At 55.0% G+C, this 26654-nt stretch overlaps 1 protein-coding gene across 2 annotated transcripts; it reads left to right on the top strand.

The window, feature by feature from the left end:
• On the top strand, window positions 1-25488 carry CACNG5 (calcium voltage-gated channel auxiliary subunit gamma 5). 2 transcript variants are annotated; one of them, XM_087826316.1, is made up of 6 exons: window positions 1-88; window positions 19448-19701; window positions 20268-20354; window positions 21296-21436; window positions 22858-23003; window positions 23297-25488. In XM_087826316.1, exons 2-6 carry the CDS (start codon window positions 19506-19508, stop codon window positions 23552-23554), a joined length of 828 nt encoding a protein of 275 aa, XP_087682442.1. In that variant the 5' UTR covers window positions 1-88; window positions 19448-19505; the 3' UTR covers window positions 23555-25488. The 2 variants fall into 2 exon arrangements, with proteins under 2 accessions (XP_087682442.1, XP_016070008.1); XM_016214522.2 differs by lacking the exon at window positions 1-88 and adding an exon at window positions 16084-17072.
• The last annotated feature ends 1166 nt before the right edge of the window (window positions 25489-26654 follow it).

Below are 26654 nucleotides of genomic sequence, written 5' to 3'. Positions count from 1 at the left end.
CTCCGGGAACCTCGCGCGGTGCCTGCCGCCCGACAGCGGAACGGCGGGGGCTCTGCGCCAGAATCGGGGTCGCGGCCGCTCCGGCGAGGTAAGTGCCGCGGGGACCGGGCGCCCCGCGCGCTCCACCCCGGGGGCGGCGGAGGACGACCTCCCGGGGCCGCCGCTGCCTCCGCGCCCATCGCCCCGCAGCCCGCGGGGGCCTCACTGCCCCCCGCGCGCCCCACCCGGGCCGGGCGCGGGAAGGCGGGCGCGTGGTGGGAAGTGTGTGAGTGTGTGTGTGAGTGTGCGTGTGCGTGTGCGTGAGTGTACGTGTGTGAGGGTGAGTGTGTGTGTGCGTGAGTGTGAGTGCGTGCTTGTGTGAGTGCGTGTGTGTGAGCGAGTGTGTGTGAGTGTGCGCGTGACGGTGTGTGTGTGAGGGTGAGTGTGAGTGGGCATGAGTGAGTGTGAGTGTGAGTGTGTGTGAGTGTGTGAGTGCGTGTACGGGGATGTGTGGGGAGGTGGCCATGCCCCTCTTTGCCCACGCTGCTGGGCAGCCCTTGTTGCCCCTCCAAAGCCGAGGGCAGACTCCCAGGGCGACTCAAATGGGGCTGGATAATTATCCGGATAATGCGGGACCGCAAGCCCTCGGCCACCTGTGGAGCTGGGCTGTCTATGCGGGTGGATTCCCCACTTACCACAGCGGGCCTGCGGGGTGGCCTCACCTCTGCAGCGGGCTGGCCGCCCGGCGGGTCCCCCTGCCCCAGACCCTCCCGCCTGGCTGCGGGACCCGGAGGATGCCTGGGTCTGGCTGGGTAGGAGCTGGTGCCCCTGCCAGGTGCCCGGGAGCAGAGGTGGCCCCGCGGGGGAGAAGGGAAGGTGGTCTGGGGGGGGTGGTCCCCGGGCAGACGCCCCAATTCCTCCGGCCACTTCAGAGCCCCCATGTTAGTCACTGGGTCTGCCTCTTTGCCTTCACCCTAACTTGGCCATTGATGAAGGTGCAGTTTGGTAAAATTTTGTAAGTGAAGTCAAATGTATCACTTCCTGGGACTGATTATCAAATTGTCACTTCCTGGGGCCCAAAGACTTAACAGAGAAATAGGGAGCCTGGCTGGGGAGGAAAGAGACTCGTTCCTGAGCCTCGCCTGTGCTGTCAGGGTGCCCGCTCAGTGCTGGGTGTAGCCGCGCGCTCACCTGCCCCTAGAACCTGCCAGGCACCTCGGTGTCCCCTTTATGGTTGAAGAAGCTGCTGTTCAGTAAAGGAAAGGAGCCCACCCACTTTGCACTGGATTTTCAGTGACCAGATGAGAGCAGGTCCCAGGCCAGGGACCCAAATGGGGGAGCCTGTCTTCAGGTTTGGCAGCTGTCCTCTGGCCGTCAGGAGCTGGCTTCTGCTCCACACCATGCCAGGGAGCACAAGGTGGGACCACCCTCCCAGCCACCCCAGGCTCACCCCCTCATCTCCATAAACCCCCGGGCTTGATGAGTTAACCTCCCAGATTGCACGGGACATTGGCGAGGGGTGACTTTGGCCTGGATCTGATGTACTGGTTTCCGGACATCTCAGGACCACAGGCAACCTGGTGACAGGTTGGTTGCATCTTTCTGCTGACACCACAGCCAGCCTGCCTCCTGGAGTCTGCCTGAGACACCCGAGCTGTGCCTTGCTTTTCTGCTAACTGGGCAGCTGGAGGTAGCTGGGGGCATCTCGTTTCAGGGCCAGGTCCCTAGGGTGCCTACAAAGGGTGAAATTTGTAGCTGCGCCTGAGACATCCCCACCCCCCCCCAAACTTCTGCCTCCCTCTCACATGCAAACGGTAGTGGATGCCTCAAAGGGTGGGGTGGAGCCAGGCTGCCCTGTCCGCACAGGTCCAGTTTGTAGAACCCTGGCATCCTGGTGGGCTGCACCCAAGGCCCCGGCCAGCTGGCAGCAGGCTTGTGAGAGCTTGGCCATTCTTGGGCTGTGAGTCGGGGTTTGGTGATTTGGGGCTGAGATGGGGGAGGGGAATGCAGAGGGGAGAGGTTGACTGAATTATCCACACGTGGCTGGAGGAGGCAGCCTAATATCGTGGTGGAAAATGCGGGCTCCAACCCCAGCTGGGTCACTGACAGCGAGACTCAGTTTCCTCATCTGTAGCATGGGCTGGGTGTTGTGTAAATCAAGGTGTTGTGTAAATCTTCTGGCGTATGGCCTTGTACTCAGTTATGTCAGCAACTAAACTGTAGCATTGATGACTTGTTTAAAAGCTTTCAGGACCTGTGAGGGGAGAGGGAGAGGGCAGAAGAGAGAGGAGGAGAGATAACGGGGGGGGGGGGGGGGGGGGGGGGGCCGGGCAGAAGGTGGTACTTTCCCAGCTTCAGTTTGCAGAGAAAGGCCCAGCTGGGAGGCCCGAGGAGGCCCCCGGGAGACCGATGGGGCTGGCAGTAGGCAGGAAAGTTGTGAACCTCAAGTGGGAATTCCTGCTGGGAGTGTGGGCTGGGTGGCCTGCCAGGGGTGCAGATGTTAGATAGAAGCTTCCAGAGGCTTCCAATCCAGCGGCTGGCTGGGCCTCAGCAGCCCACTTCTGGAGCCCAAAGCAAAAGCACCCTTCCTTTCCCTGCTGCTCCCCCTCCCTTTGCCCGTGGTCCGCGGTGTTCAGCGCGTTCCATAGGCGGCGCTCCGCACCCCGCAGCCCGGCGGGCCACCTGGCTGCTTCGGACCGTCAGCTGTCATGGTTGGGTCAGCAGAAGGCCCGCGCCGAGCTGCGCCAGGGGAGGTTCGACGCCTGTGCCTCCCTGAGCGCCCCGCAGCCCGCGCTGCCCTTCCTCGAAAGGAGCCCAAACTGCAGGGTTCACCTGGACCTGGGAGTTCCCTGGGCTGAGGGGCAGCTGGGTCACCCTACAGGACTGTGCGGGCGGGTCCGCGCCCAGCTGCGCACATGGTCCTGAGTTCTCCAGTGTGGGAGCAAGTGTTGGGGATCGTGGGGTTGAGAAACTGACAGTCCCTGTCCAGGGGGCCCGCAGGCAGGCTTTTCGCCGGGAGGGGCTGGCTGGCGTCACTTCAGCTCTCAAGGGACCTGAAACTCATGATGGCCCAGCAGTGAGCAGTTTACAGCCTGTCCTGAGTGCTGCCGAGGGCAGAGCTCAGACCAGAGGGGAAAGGTTACAGGTCACCAGTAGGACCCGTTGGCATGAACTCCCAAGTGCAGACCATTCTTAAAGACTGTGCTCGGCCACATCTGTTCCTAAATAATAACAACCATGATGTGGCAGCAGCTCTTCATTCCGCCCTCACAGCCATTTATGAGCTCCTGCTGTATGCATGCTGGCTACCGTTGTGAGTAAAGGGCACACAGCTGTGGCACTATTGGCATTTGGGGCCGGATTACTCTTTCGGGAGGCTGTCCTGTGCATGGTAGGATGTCGACAACACCCCTCTCCCACTGTGACAACCAAAAATGTCTTCAGACATTGCCAAATGTCCCCTGGGAAGTAGAGCCACCTGCTGTGGGAAGCACTGGAAATACAGCTGTGAACAGAACGGACAGAATTAATTGCTCTCCCTTGAGGAAGTGAGCGCTGGACAGAGGGGGGCAAACAGTGAAGATGCTGAAAGAGGGAACGTACAGCGGCTGCTGAAAGCCAGGGGAAAGCCAGGGCGGGGCGGGGGTTAGGGAGCTGTGGGGTGGGGGCGCCATTTTCAGAGGGGCCTTTGCTGGCAGGTGGCATTTGAGCAGAGACTGGAAGGAGGGGAGGGAGAGAAGGAGGGGAGGGAGGTGTACACAGATCTGGGGGAAGGGCCTTCCAGCAGCAGGGGGAGGAAGTTAAGGAACAAGCAGGAGGGGGGTGGCTCATTGGGGGCGGGGGGGCAGTCAGGCTGTGAAGGGCCCCATCACCTGATGGGCTTCAGCTTTCCCTCAGTAAGGCCAGTGCTCACTACGAGCCAGGTGCACACACTGTCCCAAGAGTTTTCCACACGTATTCACGGCAGTCCTATGAAGTAAGGACTATTTCCTTACCTTGTGTTTCAAGGCCCAGAAAGGTCCTTGATACGAATGGGACATGAACTTGAGCTGTCCACACTCTACTGTCATCCACTGAAACGTGGACTTTGGAGCTCAGTCACTTGCTAGCAGTGTGTGGCCCTGGACTAGTCACAGAGCCTCTCCCAGCCTCGGCTTTCCCAGGGTTTTTGTAGAGAATGGCGTATTGTCTGCCTGTGCCACCCCTCCTGCTGCCTGTGCCGTCTCTCCTGCTGCCTGTGCCACCCCTCCTGCTGCCTGTGCCGTCTCTCCTGCTGCCTGTGCCGCCCCTCCTGCTGCCTGTGCCGTCTCTCCTGCTGCCTGTGCCACCTCTCCTGCTGCCTGTGCCATCTCTCCTGCTGCCTGTGCCACCTCTCCTGCTGCCTGTGCCGTCTCTCCTGCTGCCTGTGCCACCCCTCCTGCTGCCTGTGCCGTCTCTCCTGCTGCCTGTGCCGTCTCTCCTGCTGCCTGTGCCGTCTCTCCTGCTGCCTGTGCCGTCTCTCCTGCTGCCTGTGCCACCCCTCCTGCTGCCTGTGCCGTCTCTCCTGCTGCCTGTGCCGTCTCTCCTGCTGCCTGTGCCACCCCTCCTGCTGCCTGTGCCACCTCTCCTGCTGCCTGTGCCGCCTCTCCTGCTGCCTGTGCCGTCTCTCCTGCTGCCTGTGCCGCCTCTCCTGCTGCCTGTGCCGTCTCTCCTGCTGCCTGTGCCGCCTCTCCTGCTGCCTGTGCCACCTCTCCTGCTGCCTGTGCCGTCTCTCCTGCTGCCTGTGCCGCCTCTCCTGCTGCCTGTGCCGTCTCTCCTGCTGCCTGTGCCGTCTCTCCTGCTGCCTGTGCCGTCTCTCGTACTCCCTCCCTCTCCATACACTCGTGCCAGCAGGGGCCTAGAGGGCAAGCAGCACCTTCCGTTTCTCCCAGCCTCAGGCTCCCGCTCTGGATTTGTGCACCTCTTCGCTGAGCGGCAGCAGTGCCATCTGGTGAGTTCGAGGCCGTTATCTCGGGAGGGAAGTCAAATGCTCCCTTTCTCTCTCTATCTCCGAGAGCTGAGGAGGAAGAGCCGCTCTTCCTGAGTCACCATCCCCTGGGCCTTCGGGGCCAGGCTCTGCCAGTCCCCAAGGAGGCTGGCCTGGCCTCTCCGGGAGCTGAGCTGATGAAGCTGCATATAGCTGTGTGGGTGAGCAGGGACTGGGGCAGCAGACACAGGATCAAGGCTCTGTGACCCCTGAGCCCCTAAGACTCTAAGTTAGAGGGTGTCAGTGGGCCTATTGCCAGGTTCTCACTTTCTACATGGTACTTGTCAGAAATAGGTTCCTAAGGAAGGAAATTCCCGGGACTGTTGGTCACACGCCTGTATCGGCATGTGCTCAAGAGGGTGTGAAGCCCCATTGGTGTGTCCTTGCACGTTTGCCCCATCTAGTGGGATGATCGGATGTCCAAGGCCCTCTGACTGTGCCAGGCAGGCCCCGCCCAAGAGAACATGCCCAAGATCCTACTGTGAGAATCTTTCAATCACCTGAAGACGATGCCCACTGGGTGGACGGCTCCTTCTGCACCTGCCCAAGGAAGCATCCTTCACACGGATCTTCTCGGGGGCTGCCGCAGGAACTTCCCTGGCCTAGGGATGGGCATTCAGGAGACCCCTAGGCAAGTCCCCACTCCTCTCTGGGTCACTCTTTCCCATCTGCTCGAGGATGGGATGGGAGAGAGGATTCATTTTCTCCACACACGTTCTGGACACCTACTGTGTGCCCAGGCTCAGAGATGCTTCATGGAATAAAACAGCCCCTCCCTTTGGGAGCTTCCAGCCACAACTTCCGAAGCCCTCCCAGCTCTGGAGCTTGCTGGGGCCATGGCTGTGAGAGTAAGTCTGGGCCCAGGCCACCGGGAGCAGAAGGAGCTGTGGAGAGATGAGAAATCAAAGGCTGTCTCATTACACAACAAGCAAAGGCCAGAAGAGGGCGCCACGTCCCCGGTGTGCTGCAGGGGAGCCTCAAACCCTTCTCTCCCCAACCCTTCTCCCCCACCCGTCTGCTGTGCCCCCTCCTCTCCACTGCCAGAGAGGTTAAGCTGGTGGTCTACAGAGGACATCTGTAAAGTATAAAAACGATTCGAGGGCTGGGGGAATGTCCCACCACCACAGCAAGGCCAGGTGGTGAGATGGCTGTGGGCCAGCCTTGAGGACTTCTGTCTGGTCACCACTCACTGCCAGGGACCTTGACCAAGTCACTTGTGCTCCATCTCTCTCAGCTTTCCTTAGTGGTAAACTGGAAATAATAATACCATTGTTCGGAGGGTTTTTTAGTGAGTGGGGTTTTTTTTGTCTTTTGTTTCGTTTTTTGTTTCCAAATTAAAGAAACTTTACAAATGAGAAGCTGAGGCTCAGAGAGGCTGAGCAACCATTCAGTCACTGAATTAATAAGTGGCAGAGTGAGATTCGAACCCAGGTCTCTCAGGGCCCAAAGCCTGGGAGCTGGCCTCTTCTCCTCCTGCTCCTGCGGAGCCGGGCAGAGGCTTAGGGCTCGCGGAGTTCCACTCTGTTCCTGCTCCTGACTGCCCCTGGCGCTCCCCTCCCCATCGCGCTTCTCCTCCAAGCAGGGCCCAGGGAGGAGGGTGCTGGGAGCACCATCCTGGCACCCATGGGCAGTACGTGTTGGCATGCCAGAAAGCAGTGCCTTCCCCACGGGGTGGGTGATGCATCCACACAGCCCAGCCATTGCCCTAGGAGGCAGGTGACTTCTTGTGTGAATCTCACTTGGTCTCAGAATAGGTGGCTGCTCCCTGGTGGGTGACCTTCACTCACACCTTTTCATCCTGGAGGCCCGCGATGCCTCAGCCAGCCTCACCTTGCTCTGCAGAAGGAGCATGCCAAGTGCTGGCAAGGCCAGCTCCACCCTGCCAGGGCACAAGGCATTGGCTGTCCCCTGAGTTCATGAAGATAAAGGCCCCAAGTTGGGGGCTCAGCGACTCTGAGCTGGGTTTTCTGAGGGTAGGGGCTGGGCTTGGCATCCACCTCTGAGTTCCCAGCTCCGAGTGCAGTGGCAGGCACATGGTGGTTTTGGGACCCCACCTGGCCCTCTGCACCCTCATGCTGTCCCCCTCTGAAACCTTCCTATGGGACATTGCTCCAGATTTCCAGGCACCCCATACCCTCCCCTATCCCACTCTCACAGCAGGCTTCCAGAAACTTGAGGCAAACAGCTGCTGCATACAGGAACTGTGCTGAGCCCTGGGTAGTTACCAGAGCTTGGCTTTAACAGCAGCTGATGACAGAACAGATGTGGGCTGGGTCCTGTCTGAGAGCCACCTCATGCACTCTTCACCATGTCCCCAACACAGGTGCTGTGACTGTCCCCATTGAAGACAAGGCTCTATAAATTCAGACTAAAGTGTTACTGGCTGATAAGGCTATTGGGATTTCAGCTCAGCTTTAAAAGTAGTTGAACCCAAAGAAAGTAGGAATTTCTTTGTGCAGGAGACATGAATTTGGGGCTGTGGTTGTGGCCCTGATTCCCTCCTTTGACCTTCTCCCATCACCTCCCCCAAGTTAATGACTTGTGTTCTGACCCTGCCAAGCAGGCCCCAGCACTGGAGCAGAGGGCAGCCAGGACATCCAAGTCAGATAAACGGGCGGCCCTGTGCACATTGAGAGCGTGTTGTCAACCCAAGTGCCAGCAGGCGATGGCAAGCCATTAAGGGGGCACCGCTGGGTTCACCCAGTTTCAAGATAAATTAGAATAAAAAATGCAGCCAGTGTTTTTTTCTGCCCTGCCTCTGCAGAGGCAAAGAGCACACGGGAGTTATGATATAGAGACATCCTTCGCCGTTATTGATTTCCTGCACTGCTCCTGCCTTCCCTCCAGATCGCAGCGGCTGTCTCCCTCCTGATGAATGTGTTGTTGTGGGGGAATGAGAAACACTCATCATCTCATGCGCCTGCGGACACACTGGGGAGGGAAGGGCTGCGGAGGGGTGAAGCCAGCCAGCGAGGGGGGGAGGCGGGCTGCCTGCCCTGCACTCGGAATCAGAGAGAAAGCAGCAGCCCTCCTGCCTTGCTGTCCTACCCTGGGCAGGGGCAGATCCAGCAGGGCATCCCGGGGTGCCCCCCACTCCAAGACCTGCGTATTACACTTCCTGGCTGAGCAGTGCCCTGAGTTCTGTTCCCAGGGGTTCCTGCGAAAGCGCCCGGCCTCCCAGGAGAGAGCATGGGGAGAATACAGACTGAGGACTGTACCCAGGAGACACAGTTCAGGTCCCCTGGGCGGGTACCCCTCTCAGCCTCAGTGTCCTCACTTGCAGAATGGATCATGCCATCCATAGGACGATGCCATTCCCGGGCTTGATGAAAGGGTCCAATGAAAACCTTTGGTAAAACTCCATGAATGCTGAGGGCCAAGGTCAGTGCTGTGGATCGGCAAACACTTCTGAGCCTGTTTGCCTGATGACTCACCCCATTGTTTTCCAGTTTCCTGGGTGTGCAGCCTGTGTGGGGTCAGGTGGTCAGAAGATGCAGTTTAGTTCACTGTGAAGGCCAAGAAATCAAATGACCAAGAAAAAGAAGAGGTGGAAGAATTACACCCCCTTAGTTCTCCAGGAGGTGGGTCAGTGCAGCTCCCAGCCAGTCTGGCCAGGAGCTGAGTTCAGTGACTGGTAAACAAGCCAGTAGAGGTGAAAAGACAAATTGATAGCCCGCCTCCAGCCCCGCCAGCCTTCCTGCTCCTGAGCGCAGGCTGCCAGTGGGCGCTGCTGCTTCGCTTACTCCTGTGTCCCGCCCTTGGCAGCCCATCCCTGCTCTCTCTGCCTTGGATGGAAACTGACAGGGGCAGGGGCCCCAAGGACCCCCGTTAACAGCCTGGGGAGCTCCATGGGACTTGCGCCTTTGCAGACGGAGGCCAGTTGTCCATTAAGCTATGGAGCTGAGTGCCCCACTTAGCAGTGTATATTGGACACAGTTAAATAATGAAAATAAAAATAGAGCATTGCAAAAGCCTGGGGCCGGCTGGCTCGTGCCCAGGAAGAAGCAGAGAAGGCCGTCCCAAGAGAGCGGAGGGAGTTCACTGTCAGCCTCCCTCTGCCATGAAGCTGCTCTGGTTTAAAAATATTTTTTTTTTCTTTATATATAGGTCATCTTTTGTTAATCTTTAAATTAAAGTTCATGTATGTGTTTATGCATACACGCACCCACTCCGATTGGAGAAATAGATTGTGCTTATTATAACACACTGAGAAATTCAGAGAATTAGGAAGAGGCATTCTTCCCTTCCCACCCCCTCCAGAATGCTTGGCGTAGGCTGTTAGAGATTTCTGCTACCACCTCTAGGAAAGACAGGGGGTGAAAAGTAGGTCCTGAATTAGACACATCCAGTTTCAGCAACAGTAAGCTCAGCTAACTCACTCCCATGCAACCACCAGCACTTAAGAAGGTTTTAAAATACACGACTGACTCTCAAGAAAAGTCCTCAAGGGACTCAAACCCAGAGCCTTGAGCATGTGAACTGATACCAAGGAGGATCAGGAGGTATTGGACCCAGATATGGCCATAGTAGCTCAAGTCTGAAAATTTAATGCCCACCCAGGGACAGGAGGATGTGACCTTGACCCCTGGCAAGGCCAGAAGTTGCCACTGAGACCCGCTCCATGAACAGGAGGCGAAAAGCCTGCCCACCTAGGAGTGGGGTTGCTGGGTTGTGTGGCAGAGGCATGCATAACTTTATAAGAAACTGCAAACTGTCTTCTAAAGTAGTTGTACCATTTTGCATTTCCACCAGCACAATGTATGAAAGCTCCAGTTGCTCCAGATCTTTGTCAACACTTACTGTTGTCAATCCTTTTAATTTTAGCCATTCTAGCATGTGTGTAATGGTATCTTATTGTGGTTCTAATATAACCTTGATGATGAACTTAAACAGGACAGTGGAAAAAATTATAGGCCAATCTCACTCATGAACATAAATACAAATGTCATAAATATGTTAAACTGAGTGCCCCTGGCACTTCAGAGCATATATGAACAATGGCAAAATACTTAAGCTTTCTCAGCCTCATTCAGTAAAGATATAAATATAATGCCCGTCTACGGGGATCGTTGAGGAATGAAATGGCACGGACACAGTGATCTAGGAAACGTGTTTCATTTTACTACAGAAGGCCAAATTGTTTTCCCAAGTAGCTGTACCAAATCTCACTCTCACTTGCAGTGTGGGAGAGTTCTCATTGTGGCCTGTTCTCAGTGACATCTGGTACTGTCAGGTTTCTTGTCCATCACAGTGGGAATAAAATGGTATCTCATGGTCATCTGGACGTGCATCTCCATGATTACTAGTGATAGGGAGCATCTTTTCATGTCTAGTGACACCCATTCCCTTTTCTGTGAAATGTCTATTTTTGTCTTTTTCCCATTTATTTTTCTTTTGGGGTCACCTTTTTTTCTTATAGAAATTCTTGAAATATTTTGGATATTAATCCTTCGCCGTATGTCTGCGCTGAAACATTTTCTCACAGCTGCCCCTTTCCTTTTCACTTAGTGGTATCTTCTGAGTTCTTAAATCTATTTGAATGCGTTGTACCATTACTGACTTTTGTACATTGATCTTGTATGTAGCAACGTTGCTAAACAGACGTGTTTTGTACTCATGGCACATCTCAGCTTGGACCAGCCACATTTCAAGTCTCAAGGGCCCCGTGCGGCTAGCGGCTGCCATGCTGCATAGCTCAGCTCTGGTCCAAACTGAACTAGAATCACACCCGGGGTGTGGGGCCCGCGCATCTCCGGCTGGTGAGGGTCTCCGTGGTGGGTAATGGGTCTCGGCCTTGGCTGCTCGTTGGACTCACCTGGAATTTTTCAAATATCGATGCCTCCTTTTCCCCTACGCTCACCCCACCCGAAGGTCAGGTGTAGTTGGTCTCGGAGCAGTCCGGCTCTGGGCTGTCTTTAAAACTCAAGGTGACTCTCATGAGCAGCAGGGATTGAGGCCGCCTGGTAGTAAGGCTTGGGGCTGTGTCCTGTTCCATCCTGTCATGCGTGGGATTCTGGGAGAGGTCCCTTTTCTCCTCCCACCTGAGCTGGCCTCCTGGAGGGCAGGCAGTGTCCTCTCTATCAGTTCTGACGGTTTCTATATTCCCAGCCCCGCAGAGTCCCCTCCCAGTCTTTGCCTTGTTCAGCTAGGAGACAGTTGTCAAGTCTGGTTTTAAAGTGAGGGGCGCACAAGCTTCTTCCCACCTGTCCCCACCCCGCCAGTGTCATCTTGTTAGCCGAGTATTTCCCACCCTGGGGTCGGCCTCCCTGGCTTCCTTTCTGCATCAGGGAATGAAGATGAACATTTGCAGAGAGCCCACGACCTACTTCATGTCACGGGATCCTCACAGCCACCATGTGAAGGACCAATCCCTCCTGTATTATTGATGAGACTCTGAGAGGCGGAGCCACATGCCTGAGGCCCCGCCCCCTCCTTCCCACAGAGGCCGGACTGGCAGCCAGACACCCCGCCCGGGGCATCCAGCCTCGATGGGGCCACGGCCTGAGCAGCAAGCAGCAGTGGCAGTGACAGCCGGGCTAAGGCTCACACTTGTCCTGCCTTGTGCTGCTTTTTCCAGACCAGTGCCCTTCCTTGCCCAGCGGCTCGGGCCTGGGAGGTGGTGTCACTGGCTGAGAAGCAGAGAGAGCAGCACCCTTGTCACACACCCTCTCCTGGGGGCCTGGTACACAGTGAAACCCCCCCTTCTTCGCCCTCAGTTCCCTGCCCAGGTCTTGAGTTCTGTCATCCAGTCAGGAGGTAGTAAACCCTCTTTAAAGACATCCTTGCACCTTGACTTTCTCTCTCAAGAGTTGTGAGGCATCTGCTGGGACAAGGCCTCCTGGGTCAGCAGCAGGGCCCCCCAGGGGGGCCGCTGGGTCACCTGCCAGGCCTGAGAGAGTTCTTGGACCTTCACCCTGCCACATGGCCTTTGACCTGCTCACTCACAGGGGGTGGGCATGTGCAGAACCAGGCCCCTGGGGTCTCAGGTTGACCCAGACTTCATTTCACCTGAAGTCACAGGGACAGACGAAGGAGCAGGAGACATCGTGTTGATGAGAACTGACTCCTCAGGGAAACACATAGGCCCTTTCCCGCTTCTCTCTCCTCGCCCCTGGTTCAAGGCCCTCACCCCGAGGTGGCTGGCACTTCCTTTCCTTTCTGCACCATGGGGAGGGCTGGAACTCAGGGCTTGTGGGCGTCTCTCTGGGGCCCACAGCCACCTGTCCAGCTGTCCGTCTGCCCCAGGGCTTGGGGCTCAAAGGGGCAGGAGCCTGGGGTGATGGAAGGAGGGAGGCCTGGGCATGTGCGCTGCGGGCCATTAGAAGGCTGAGTTATGGTAGAATGTGCTGGAGGCGGGAAGACGGCTGGCAGGAGGTATTTATAGGAGCACATCGCTGCTGGGTGACCTGGCCGGGCCACATCGATCGTCTCCCAGAGCCCTCCTGCATCAGCGTTTCTCTGGAGCGGCGTGCTGTCTGCAGGGCTCCGAGCCGTCCAGGTAGCTGCTCCGAAGCCAGGCTCATGTTCTTCCGCAGGCTCCCCCATCCCACCTTCCTCCCTTCTCTCAGGATGACGAATCCGGCAGAAAAAATAAAAAATTTTCTCTTGAAACACAAATACCAGCACCAAGCTTGGAGGAGGGGATCCGACAGAACCAGGAGTAACTCAGGGCCCGGCCGGGAGCCTCAGTTTCTCTCTCCTCCCTCCCAGTCCCCCGCCTACTGTCTGTTTTGTATGAAAAATACCTGGTGTGTCCGTCCACCCGAGCAATCCACGGGCCGAGCCGGAAAGGGCGTGAAACCTTCAGCCCTCTCGTCGTCAGCAAGAGGCTGCTGCTGAGCAAAACTAGGTCAAAGTCTCCCTTCGACAGCCAGGGCCTCCGCTTCTCGGAGGCAATTATTTGCGATTATTTGCGAGGTGATGAGCGAAGCACTGTGTCTAAAGGACCTCTCCCCCTCCCCAGGCTGATGTGAGCGAGAGGCAGCTTCGCCTAGCGGGGGATGGGGCCAGGTTGCTGGGTTCAGATCCCAGTCCCCCCACTTTCTATGGCCGAACCACCAACCCGCTCGTCCGTTAGGTGGAGGTGATGGCACAGTTGAGATGACTGTGCGCTCACTACGCGCCAGCCGGGCTGCAGCCCCCGCTTTAAGCTGTTTGCCCGCATCGGGCCATTTAATCCCTCATTCCCCTTGGAAGATGGCACTAGTATTTTCCTCACTGCAATAATAGCGCCTACCACCAAGGGTTGTTTCGGGGATTAAGTGAATTAATATGTGTAAAATCGCTTAGAGCCGTTTCTGGCGCCGAGTCCTGACCCAATAAACGTCAGCCGGCAGGAGCCGGGGAGCCGGGGGACTCGGAGGAGCAGCAGACCCCGAGTCAGGGTCCCAAGGAAAAGACAGGCCCTGAGCCCGGCTCTCTCCCCGGAGGCTTCTGTGGCCTGGACCTGATAGATGGCCAGTGTCACCGAAATCAGATCAAGCCTGACCGCTTTTCCTGTCTACACGCATTAAGACACAGGGTAGGAGGCGGGTTTTCGTTTCCCCGCCTGGGCGCCGCGGGGGCAGCGGGGCTCCGGGCACCGCCACTGCGGCGGTGGGAGCGAGAGGAGGCAGCGGGGAGTGGGCTTAATTGCCAGCTATTAAGACTTGTCACTGAGCGATGTCGTGCGCAGCCCCGGGGCGGTTGTGTTTGCGTGGGACCGAAAGGAAAGAGGGCGTGTGCGACTCTGCCTTTGCTAAAAGGGACTTGGGTTTCTGCAAATGCTACAAATAAAAACCCGTATCTGCTGGGATGGGAGGGATGGGACTGAGCGGGCGGCTGCCCTCGTTGTGGGGTGGTGGGCCTCCCAGGACAGCTGCGATTGCATCTCTGCTGCTGCCGGGGTCCCCGACGTGCCCACAGCTGGGGGGTGACTTAGCGGGGCAGAGGGGGGTGAGCCTGTGTTATTCGTGGCTGATGGCAGGGCGGGGATTGATGGGCACAGGTCAGAAGGACAGAAGCCCCAAGGTACAGACACATTTGCTCAAACTCAGAGATTTATGGAACGGTCTTATGGCTCATTGTTCATTTATATTTTACACCATATATCCCCTTTGTTAAGAATGATTTTTGACGTCAACTTCCCACCTCTGTGCTGTTAAAGAGAGGAGGCAGAATTTTTTTGAATGTCTGGATTAAATGGAAGAGGGGCCTGGTCTCCATGGCTGCAAGGGGCAGGGGGTGGGGTGGGAGGAGGGTGCACAGAGCCCGGGCTCAGGGGTCGCACCCACCTAGGGTTGAATCTCATCTCTGTCACTATGAGCTGGGTGACCATCCTCGGGTTCCTCTATGTAAAAAAATAATCATAATGTGACTTGGCCAGGTAGGCGTCGGAACGAGAGTGTGGATGCTCAGTAGATAAACTGGCCCAATAAGTGGCAACTGTCATCACCCTTCCCGTCATTGTGGTCCCTGTTTGTCCTGTTCTAAAGCTCCTGTCCTGTGGGCCTTCAATGCATGTTTGTGCCCAGCGTGCAGTGGTCCTGCGGGCCCATGAAATAAAACCACAGTCTCCATTACCTTCAGAGCTCCTGAGTGGGCAGTTTAGCTCCTCAAATGAGAAAAACCTAAAATCTCTCCAAGCCAAAGCCTTTGTTGATATGGAGGTGAGAGAGGAGACAGGAAGATTGAGATTTTGTTGGGGGCAGAGGGGATGAAGATTCTGCAGGAACCAACCACCATGATGAGAGGGAGCTTGGAGAGCTGGATAATGATGAGAAAGTCTGGGCCATTTTGTTCCTTTTCAAGGACAAAAATCACAAAATTACCCTATTACATCTGTGCTGTTCACTGCTCTGGGTGTCAGGTGTGTTAGTTTTTGATTGCAGCATTTACTGAGCTGGCACGCGGTAGCCCAGCCTTATCCAATGACACTTCCATAAACCCTCACAATTACCCTTATGAAGCGATCCCTGTTTTTCAGATGAAGAAACTGAAGTTCAGAGTGGTCATGTGATTTGCCCAGGATGTTAAATGAAAGAGCCGGCCTTCTAATTCAGATCTGCCTGATCCCAAAGCCCGTATGCCATTCACTTCCCCACATAGCTGTAAATTCCAGGGATTAAACTATGACCCTCACACCCTCCATCACTAAGTTACATTCTCTGCAATCACACCTGGGATTTATATCATACTTGGGCAGTTAAAAGAAGATGCTAATAAATGAGTAATACAGTTATTTTGGTAACTTCTGTATAACAAGATACCTTAAAACATAATGATATAAAACAACAACTAATATCTTTTGCTGATGATTTTGTGGGTCAGGAATTTGGGAAGTGCTCAGCTAGGGAGTTCTTGCTGGGGTTTCTCATGCAAGTGCAGTCAGACGTTGGCTGGGGCTGCTGTCATCTGAAGGCTCAACTGGGCTGGATGTCCAAGGTGGCTCGATCCCATGGCCGGCAGCTGATTCTGGCTGTGGGCTGGTAGCTCAGCTGGGCTGTGAGCCAGAGCACCTGTGCATGGCCTCCAGAGCAGTGTTGACAACCAGAGGGACATTTTCATTTATTACAGCCGGAGTGCTACCAGCATTTGATGGACATGGAAAGAGGCAAGGATGCTGCTGAACATCCTATAATGCACAGGACACCCCCACAACAAAGAATCACCCAGCCCCAAATGTCAACAGGGCCGAATTTGAGAACTCTGCTCTAAGGCATAGTGATCTCAGGGGGGTCAGACTTCTTATATGGGGGCTGGCTTCCCCCTGAGAGAGCTCCCAAGAGAACCAGGCAGAAACTGCATCTCCTTTTATGACCCAGCCTCAGAAGTCAGGTGGCATCATTCCAGTGTACGCTACTGGTCGAAGCAGTCACAAACCTGCCTAGACTCAAGGGAAGGAGGCATGTGTGGACCTCACCTCTCAATGGGAGGAGTTTCAAGGAATTTGTGGTCACTTTCCAACCACCACAGAATGTCATGGCCTTCAGCACGGTACTAGGGTTTGTCTGGGATGGTACGAAACTGAGACCAGGACTCTGCATTGGTCCATCCTTCCACTCTCTCCTTCTCTCCAGTTAAACTACTGTCCAGTCCTCTAACTGGGCTCCCACTCACACCTGGACCCCTACCCGTCTCTGAGCACCTAAGCACCTCATTGCAAGTCCTTTTATTATTGGCTTGGGCAGGGAAATGTGCCATTCGTGATTTAATTCTCCACAAGACATTTCTCCATAATGCTAGTCATGGATGATAATTAGCAACCATTAATCCCTGATAATTAACAAGCTAATACTTAGAGATAATGGCAGCCAGGTAATCACCCTAAAAGACTCAAAGCTGCCTTGTTTCTGCTTCTGGGCCCCAAGCCCCAAAGGATAACACTGCATTTCAGCATCTCTAGCCCAGGAGTTCACTGGGACCCCGAACACGAAGGCAGCGATTGGAGAACCGACGACTCTAGTCTTTACTTTAATTCTCTTCTCTGGATATAGAAATAATACATTTTTTCAGAAGCTTTGCCGAGCGCAGGAAAGTAATAAAGAAAATCAAATATACATAACCTTATTACCTGGAAGCATCCACAGTCCACGTTTTTGTTTCTTTCTTCCCAGCCTGTGAATTTTTTTCATAGTTGAATTCTTGTTAGACATGTGGGTTTACATCCAGCTTTGTTCACTTAATATTATTGTGTAAACATCTACCCTGGTGGTAGCAACTTATAAAAAGTGTCTGCCTTCCCCATCAGGAAAATCAAATGAGCCTTGGAGATGGAGAATGGGATTCATGGGAAGGAGAAGCAATTGTGTCAAAGCAAAGACTTGGATAAAAGCCTGGTTATGTGGGAACTAGGAACTGATCCCAGACCGGTGTCTTCAAGGGGACCCCCACCCCTGCTCCCAACAGAAGACATTGGGTGCCTGCGTGTGCGGTCACATCGGAAGAAAGGCAGGCAATGAACTAAGATGCAAATAATGCTGTTTTTGGAATGGGGCAGGACAGGCAATTTTCATCGGCTGCCTTATGATTTGCCATGCAGCACGGGGAAAAGGCATGGATCAGCATTCCAAAACTTACCAGTTCACACATTTGTCCCTCCATAGGCAAGGTACGTCTCCCCTTTGGACCTTGATTTTCTTATTTGTGGTTTGGGAGAAATATTAGTCTGCCCACCAGAAAGGTGGGTTTTGGAATCAGAAATGCTAAGACCACATCAGAAGATATGCCCGGCGACTGCCCAGAGGAAGCTCAGGTTCAAGAAACAGCCCTTAGGTGACACTTAGCCATTTACAAAGGCAGTCTTCCAAATATTGTGTCACATACATTTCTAGATTCCCTAGTGACCCACCCGGAACTGTTTGCACTTCAGTGGGGGCGATGGTGTAGCCAGAGCACAGGCTGGGATTAGACCTGGGCTTCAGTCCACAGCCTGTCACCCACCTATGATGTCCTGTAGGCTACTTAACATCTCTGAGCCTCAATTTTCCAGTCCACAAAATGGGGCTAATACCACCTGCCTGCAGGGTTGTTGTGAGGTCCTAATGATATTATTTATGTGTAAATAATTATGATTTCATAACAGAGGCATAACTACACTGTGTAAAGAATAAGAATGTTATTTTGTGCTCTGTGCAGAGTCCCTAAATTTGCCACATACTCTGGAAGGGGACTTTTCCCTTTTCCCAAGCTCATGCCAGGCTTCAAGCTCTGCTGTTACAGAGTTTGGCGGATCGGGTCAGCTTCTGCCTCTTCTTTTATTTCTTGTATTTATAGATTCAGATGCAATCTCCTCTCCACTTTCATCTTTCCAAGCCTCCAAGACCCAGATCTTTCTTTGTCTCGCCGCCAAGCTTATCATTAAAATTGCTGTCCAGCTCCGGCCAGGCGCTGTCCGTCATATTCCAGAACCCCTGACCCGCCCGCCTTCCGGGGACAGCTCTGTGCCCACCGGTGCTTAGTAACAGATCCCTCCACTGCATCGTGCTTTAGATTTTCCAAAGCCCTGCCGGTGCTTAATAATTCCCTCCACTGCACCGTGCTCTTTAGATTGTCCAAAGCCCTGTCGTGGCTGCTGTGACGTTTAATCTCCCAGCAGGTTCGTGGGGCGGGTAGGGCAGGCCTGTTCTCCTTGGGGGACAGCCTCGTTCCCAAAGTGGATCTCACAGGACCAGACGCCATTGTGTGACCAGAGAAGTTTGGAAAACACTGGAATGAGTGACGCTAAACACACTTTCCGAGGCTCTGACATATGAATGTGCGGTGGGATTCTTCCAGGCGTAGAGGCGGCGCTCCCCAAGCCTTTTCCCACCAGAGTCCTTTTTGCTAGAATATTCCAAGGAACTTTTTGCTCTGTGGAACCTGCTTTGGAAAACACTCAGAGGGGTGGCACGAGAAGAGTCTTGAGGGGGAGGCAGGGTGAGGTTCGAATGCAGGCACCGCCCAGGCATTGGGACTATTAAGCACTCCCTGGGTGCTTCTAGATTGCAGCCAGTGCTCAGAGCCCTGAGCTGGGCCATGGGCTCCGTGGGGTCAGCACCCACCTGCCTTGTTCCTCAGGTTTGCCCAGCTCCGAGCCCAGTGCAGGGCCCTGGCAGGCATCAGCAGGCATGCTCCTGGCTCACCTTGAAAAGGTTCTTAGCTTCTCTCTGGCTGGGTCAGAGCTGGCTCCTGCCAACACTGTGTGCTGAGCAGTTAAGAGTCAGAACGTTTCTAATCAGGTGGGTTAGGAGGCCCGTTGAGCTTGGACTGTGTGGTGTGGCTTCTTTACTTCCATTGACCTAGAACTACAACTGCTTGTAGTCCATGAGGAAGAGACCTTCCCAAGAGGCCACCTCTGCCCTCTGCCTCTTCCTAAGGCTGCTGCCACTTTTCCTTCTGGATGCTGCAGCTCCTGCCAGGGTTCATGTGACCCTCGGAGTCCTTCTCAACACCGAGGCCACCCAGCAGAGCTCACTCCTCCATCCCTCCTCCCTGCTCCTGGGCTCTTGGGCAGATCTCTACCATAGCCCCCACCCAGCTCCATTCTACCTGCTTTGTGGGGGCCTTTGTTCTTCTAGACGGGACATCTTCAAGGTCAAGGGTAGTGTCATGTTCAATGTTTGTCTTTTTATATCCCATGTTGGGCACCATGGATTACTACTGGAAGGATGGATGGATGGAAGGATGGTTGGATGGATGGATGGATGGATGGATGGATGGATGGATGGATGGATGGATGGATAGCATTATCCAGCAAGGGGGACTCCCACAAAGGACAAGGTGGCCCCTTGCAGTAGCCTGGCCAGAAAGCTGTGAATTCCTGGCAGGGAGAGGAAGAGGGTGGCAACTCTGTCCCTCTGGCCTGGCTTCCAGAGAGCTGACCTGTTGGTCTTTACTCATCAGTTTAGCCAGGTGGGGTTCACTTTAGTTACCTCAAAACCCCTCATCTTGGCCTCCTCGGAGCCATGGCTGCCACTGCCTGCTCGCCCTCTCTCCTGTCCCCAGAGCCCACTCCCTGCCGGTGGGACCACGGCTGCAGGCCACCCACGTGACCGTCGGGAAGATGAGCGCCTGCGGGAGGAAGGCGCTGACCCTGCTGAGCAGCGTCTTTGCCGTCTGCGGCCTGGGCCTCCTGGGCATCGCCGTCAGCACCGACTACTGGCTGTACCTGGAGGAGGGCGTGATCCTGCCCCAGAACCAGAGCACGGAGATCAAGATGTCCCTGCACTCAGGCCTATGGCGTGTGTGCTTCCTCGCTGGTAAGGGCCACCAGGGTTGCAGACAGCCCTGCCCCGGAGAGAGGAGCAGCCCCTGGTGCCCACCAGTATTTATCAGGGAGGACACCCCCAGGCCCAGCCTACTGGTGTCGTGTGTCTGCTTTGGGAATGGCATCCATTACTGACCTCACCTCTCTGCTTAAATCTGAAGCAGAGTTTGAAGTCACCAGGGTCTGGCTTCGAAGTGGTTAACGGCTTTGGGGCTCTGCTCCCTGACGCCCACAGTGGGGAATCTAAGCCAGCTGTGCACTGAGTCTGTCCCGAAGCAACAAGCAGATGTTTCACCCAGCTTGAGTTTGCAGTCTGGCCACTTTCAGGCAACTCTTGGTGCTCGAGTTGTCTCCACAGTGGTGCTTCTTCAGGAAGAACATGATGTCAGGATGTGCCCCACTCCTGCTGTGGGCCACCAGCCAGGGCCAGGACACCCTAGAGTCTGGAGCTAGTCCAGACGCAAATACACCCTGGGTTGAAGATCCTAGAAGCATTTGGAAGCACCAAATCCACCTTCCAGAAGGGCCTGGAAAGGTAAACAATTCTTGTCTTCACAGGTGAGGAGCGTGGACGCTGCTTCACCATAGAGTATGTGATGCCCATGAACACCCAGCTGACGTCCGAGTCCACGGTCAACGTTCTGAGTAGGTGCCTCGGACTTTCCAACCTGGGCCCCTGGCCAGACAGAGTGGAGCAGGGCAGAGGGAAGAGTCGGGTGACCAGCCTGTTTCTCAGGAGCTAATGTCCTTAGACTCAGCTGGTTGTGCTAGTCTGAGCTCACCAGAACTTGCTCTGTCAATTATCTACCCGGGGGTGGTGACAGGTTGCTGGATTGTCCCAATCTTGTGACCCAGGCAAGTGAGAGGGCATCCATGCTCAGCATCTTTGTCTGGGCTGCTATAACAAAATACCACAGACCGGGTAGCTTGTAGACATCAGGGATGTATTTCTCTCAGTTCTGGAGACTAGGAGTCCATGGTCAAGGCTCTAGCATGGTCACGTTCTGGTGAGGGCCCTCTTCTGATTCATAGCAGGTGCCCTCTGGCTGTGTCCTCATACAGCGGGAGTGGGGAGGGAGCTCTGTGAGGCCTCATTCTATAAGGGCACTAATCCCATGCATGGGGGCCCCACCCTCATGACTTAAGCACCCCCCCAAAGGCCCCACCTCCTGATACCATTACATTGGGCATTAGGTTCCAACATATGAATTTGTGAGGGGGACAAACATTCAGGCCGTAGTACTCAGAGGACTGAATCAAGCCCTCTGGCCCCCAACGAGACTGACTCCATGGCCTTGGCCTCACCAGAGCTGGTTCTGACACCTAGAGTGAACTTGGAATACAATTCCGACACTGATCCCCCCTGACTTAGCCCAGACCCCACAGGCTAAGGGCCAAGGGACAAAGCCCTGGCAGCACTGGGAGGTCCCAGGCCACCCAAGGAGGGGTGGAGCCCGGGGAGCTCATGCAGGGTGCAGCTCTGGGGACCAGCTGGCAGACACTGCCAGGAACACTCGGCTCAGGGGAGAGTAAGCAGCGAGTAAGGCCACTGGAGGTTGGCAGCATGCTTTTGTCCCTCAAATCAGAAATGATCCGCTCGGCCACGCCATTCCCGCTGGTCAGTCTCTTCTTCATGTTCATTGGGTTTATCCTGAGCAACATCGGACACATCCGTCCCCACAGGACCATACTGGCCTTTGTCTCCGGCATCTTCTTCATCCTTTCAGGTGAGCATGTTGTCGTGCGTCTGGATTTTTAACTCCTAGACACCCCTGCTCTGGGAAGCCCTGCTCATGGCTGTGGGTCAGCCCCCAGCACCCGACCAGCTGAGTCAGTGACCTGGGCAGAGTCAGAAGGAGACTTCTGACGACCTTGAGCCCCTCTGTGACTTCTGGAGGAGGAGTGACCTGACAGGCTCAGCCAGGGGCCAGCTGGGATTAGAGCCCAGGGGTCTCCACTGCACCGTCCCCGCCATGTACTTTCTAGTTCCCACTGGCAGTGGGTATTCCTGGCTTCGAAGGGCTGTGTCTTCATCTACCCTTCTGTCCATCTACCCAACACCTATTCATTGACACCTGCAATGTCCTCAGCCCCCCCTCTGCGTGGTGATATTTCCACCAAGTCCAAGCGGTGGCGACCCAGGGTGAAGCTCTTTATCTTTCTATGAACCTGACAATGGTCACGGCTGCCCAGTAGCTTTGAGGCACCTGAGATTTTCCCGCAGCAGGCTACAGGATCGGGAAGCTCAGACTGAACGGGGCCGCAGGAAGTTATTTTAATGATGGCAATAGACAGGGTCCACTGGAGCCCCGTGATGCAAACCTGAGTTAAGCGCCAAGGAAGTCTTAAATCACTGATTTTCCCTGGACATTCACCCTTCAAGCCGCCCTAGTTTAATCACGGAAATGGAATTAAACCTGAACAGCTGAAAACACAGTAATTAGTTATGTCCCGATTCAGTTACAGTTACTAATTGACGGGGCCAGTGCCTGCGGCCGTCACTTGCACAGTGGCAGCAGGCACTTGGGCTCCAGTGCCCCCACTGATGTAATGGTTGCCAGAATCTACACAAACTCTCCTTACCTCGCTGCCTGGCCATCTCAGGAGGCCACGCCCGGTGGTCGGGTGGGCTGCACAGGCCGCGAGCCACAGTGATGTTACCGCCCACCGCTGGAGCCTGCGATAGGAGGCCTGGCTGCCTCTGTGACGGGGAGTCTGTCTTACTCCCCAGTTTAGCAAAAGCCACCTGCTAGCTCAGTGGTTCTCACCCATCGTTCACATTAGTGTCACCTGGGGAGCCGTTTAGACGGTACTAGCCCATAGGTGACGCTGAGTGTCCGCGGATGGGGTCAGGTACCTATGCCTGACAGATGATCCTAGAGGGCAGGTGGGGTGGGAACCATCGGGCTTACCACGGCTCAGGAGGCGGCTGGACAGGCAGCTTTCTTACCTGCGACTGTCCGCCTTCCAAAAGGTAATGTTCTAAACAGGGTCTTCGGGAGGAGAGCCCCTGTCCCCCTTGAACTCCAAATGAGTGCATTGTCGCCACAAGGCCCATGGCTTTCTTCTGAACCCCAGGGGGAGGTGGGTGCCCCCTCAGCAACCCCCCCCCCCGGCCTCCTCTCTGAGCACCCCTCCCCCCACCCAGGCCTCTCTCTTGTGGTGGGCCTGGTGCTCTACATCTCCAGCATCAATGACGAGATGCTCAACAGGACCAAGGACGCAGAGACCTATTTCAGCTACAAGTACGGCTGGTCGTTTGCCTTCGCTGCCATCTCCTTCCTTTTAACAGAGGTAACCCTTCCGACAGGCTGGGTGGGGAGCGGGCACCGCCCAGGCTGAGCCGGAAGACCAAGACCCTCCACACACATCCTGGGCCACTCCTCTGCCAGCCTGCACCCCCAAAACACGTCTCTGGTTTACCTGCTGGTGTCCGCTCCATCCAGGGTGTCCCAGGGCCCTGCTGCTGACCCGTACCCACTTCCCTCCCCACCCCCGCTGCTCTCATGGCTGTGTCCCATGCACACCCGGCCCGGGAGCAAGGCCAGGCCCCCAGCAGTGAGCCCTCCCCGGCCTTCTCTCTGCAGAGTGCGGGGGTGATGTCCGTGTACCTGTTCATGAAGAGGTACACCGCCGAGGACATGTACCGGCCCCACCCCGGCTTCTACCGCCCACGGCTGAGCAACTGCTCCGATTACTCCGGCCAGTTCCTGCACCCCGACGCCTGGGTGCGGGGCCGCAGCCCCTCCGACATCTCCAGCGACGCCTCCCTGCAGATGAACAGCAACTACCCAGCCTTGCTCAAGTGCCCCGACTACGACCAGATGTCATCCTCCCCCTGCTGAGCCTCACGGCCTCCCTCTGGGACTGCGGACAGCCAGTCAGCCTCTCCTATGCTCCCCTGCTGGCCCGTGAGCCCCTGGCCCGTGGTTGACAGGCAGGGGCTGCCCCCATACTTAGCTGTTGTCACTTGATCCATGTTTTCTCCCTGCTCCCCCCAGAGTATCTCTGACTGCCCCACCGTGGTGTCAGGAGTCTGGAGCCAGCGGGCAAGCGGATTGGCTGAGAGCGTGGTGTAGCCCCACCTCTTGAGTGCCAGTCACCCCAGCTGCTCTCCCCTTTCCTGGGACAGGTAGGTGTCGCAGCTGGCTGTTCATCCCTGCACATCCAACTTCACGGCCCAGGCCAAGGCCAGCTCCGAGATGCCAAGTTCCTTCCACAGACCCAGCTGGACTTGTGTACTTGCCGACTGGCCTGGCCCTCACGTTCATGATCTGGCCCATTATGGGGACAAAAGGTGACTCCTACGGAGGTCCAGCTGGTTCCACGTTGTCAAGCAGTGTTCCTTGTGAAATCTTTTATTCTTTTTATCACCCATATCCCTCCATACCACACACCTGTCTGTGCTCTCCACTTCCCACCCCTGCCCCGCAGGCTGTGACTCTCTCCCCTTCTGCTACCAGAACTCAGCTGCCCCACCTGGGTCCCCAAGGGGCTAAGGGCACTCTGAGGCCACTCTGATGAAGTCACAAGAGGTGTTAATGGCTGATGATGTCTTAATATGTATAGCCCCTCCATAACATACTTCACAGGGGTCTTTAATGCCTTAACCCAAGGAAGTGACTCTGATCATGAGAATTTCAGAATTTTGTTTGTCCAAGTTAATATTCCCAGGCACTGTTTCATGCCCTGGGGATACTGTCCCTGCTCACATGGGCTATCTTTCTGGTCCAAGACCCTAAAATCTAATCATGCAGACAGATGTCTGTACCACCTCAGCAGAAGGCAGCTTTCAAGAAGGCTGCATGGGACTTGGAGCTGGATTTGCTGACATCTGGTGCATTTTGAGTCTGAACAAGCCAGACTGGGAATGATCCGGCGGCTCTCCTGAGGATACCCGTGAACATTGGGGGTGGGGGTTGCCAATCTAATCCTAATACAGGGCCGCATCTGCTTCCCAGGTATGGGACATATGTAGGTAAATAGATGCCCCAGGAGATGAGGCGGCCCGATGCCCGTTTTCCTGGTAGAAAACCTGAACTTGGATGTGTGAAGCATTTTTCATGAAGTCCAGGGAATGGAAAATGGTGGAAGGGTCTCTGCAGGACGTGACCCACTAGTCCTCCAGATGCTTATGCGTTTTGGATCTGAGGTTTTGACTAGCAAAACAATGCCAGGTTCTCTACTGTATTTTTTTTTAAATATATCTTTATTAACTCCAGAGAGAGGAAGGGAGGAGGAAAGAGAGATAGAAACATCAATGATGAGAGTCATGGATCGGCTGCCTCTTACACGCCCCCAACTGGAGTGTCAGGGCTCTCCAGAGAAACAGAACCAGCAGGATGTGTATGTATAAAGAGATTTATTTTAAGGAACCGGCTAACCTGATGATGAAGGCTTGGCAAGTCCAAAATCTAATGTGGGAGACAGCAGACTGGAGGCTCAGGGAAGAGTTCCAGCTCAAGTCTGAAGGCCATCTGCCGACAGATTTTTTTTTAGCTCAGGGGAGGTCAGTCTTTGGGCTAGTCAGGCCTTCAACTGGTTGGGTGAGGCCCACCACATTAAGGAGGGCAATCTGCTTTATTCAGAGTCCTCTGATTTAAATATTAATCTCATAAAACAAAAACAAAAAAACCACCCTCACAGAAACAGCCAGAATAATGTTTGACCAAATCCCTGGGCACCACGGCCCAGCCAAGTTGACACATAAAATTAACCATCCCAAGTGGCTAAAGGAGAGAAGGCAGAGGAAATGGCATTCCGCCTTAAGAATTGCAGGGTTGGCACAGAGATTGGGGGTGTGGGGAGTCAGCTCATCCATGCACACCCAGGGCTCTGTGCCTTCCCAGGCTGTCCCTCTAGCTGAGGTCATTTGTTCAGTGAGCACACAGAGCCCATTTGCAATTCTTTCAGTCTTGACTTTTATTCCACACTCAGTCAACACACTCTCATATGCTAATAGGACCCTTAGGAAGTTAATTAGCCTCTGGAACACAAACACCCCACGTCCTGAGGGGGTGCAGAAGTGGATTCTGCTGAATGCAGGGTTGGTGTAGAGTGTGGGGCTGAGGGGAGTCAGCAAGTCCATGAGCGCTCAGGCCCAGCCAGCCAGGACCCAGGCTGAGCTGCAGCCTGGACACCCCATGCGTAGAGGGTGGTGCACCATTTCAAGAGTCATATCAAGATGCAGCAGATCAGAAGGAAGAGGAGGACTGTCTTCTGTGTCTTTCTTAGGAACAAAGACAACTTTCCCAGAAGGCTCTACCTCATGTCTTATTGACCCAAACTGGGTCACATGCCCATTCCTAAAGCACCATCTGGCAAGGGGAGGGGTGACCATGTGCTCCAGTTGTCTATTGCTACATAATGAATTACCCCAAAACTCAGTAGTGTAAGACGATCACAACTGTATCATTATACAGTTTCAGGGGTTGACTGGGCTCAGCAAGGTGGCTCTCGTTCAGGATCTCTCAGACAGTGACTGTCATCTCCAGGGCTTGCTCACTTGTCTGGCAGTTGATGACCCCGGGACCTCAGCGAGGGCTGTCGGCTGGCGCACCTATACAAGCTCCTCGTAGAGCCTGGTCTTCCTCAGAGCATAAGCTGGGTTCCAAGAGCGAACATCCCAAGAGACAGGCAGCATCGCTTTCCTTTGAAGTAGCCTCGGAGGTTGCTGGTGTCATTTCCATCAGTATGACCAAACCCCTGAGATTTAAGGGGAGGGAACATAGGTGCTGTTGATTCAAGACGTAAGAGCCTCAAAGTCTCATTGCGAGGAGAGTGGGAGAAGCAGGATCTGTCATGGCAACCATCGGTGGAAAACACACCTGCCACATGACAGGCTTTCACCAGCTGTGCTCCTAGCCTGGGATTCTCATGTTGTTCTCCGGTGGGGCCTAAGAGTCTGTTTCTCTAACTAGCTTCCAGGTGATGCCAAGGTTGTGC

The sequence above is a fragment of the Miniopterus natalensis genome, chromosome 17 (genome assembly GCF_054644295.1).
Source record: "Miniopterus natalensis isolate mMinNat1 chromosome 17, mMinNat1.hap1, whole genome shotgun sequence".
NCBI classification, from domain to species: domain Eukaryota; kingdom Metazoa; phylum Chordata; class Mammalia; order Chiroptera; family Miniopteridae; genus Miniopterus; species Miniopterus natalensis.
This window is presented reverse-complemented; position numbering and strand designations above follow the sequence as displayed.

Coding starts and splice junctions, on each gene's coding strand:
- CACNG5 (XM_087826316.1), top strand. CDS start 19,506: ATGAGCGCCTGCGGGAGGAAGGCGCTGACCCTGCTGAGCAGCGTCTTT. Junction 21,437..22,857: donor CATCTTCTTCATCCTTTCAG/GTGAGCATGTTG, acceptor CCCCCCACCCAG/GCCTCTCTCTTGTGGTGGGC. Junction 23,004..23,296: donor TCTCCTTCCTTTTAACAGAG/GTAACCCTTCCG, acceptor TTCTCTCTGCAG/AGTGCGGGGGTGATGTCCGT.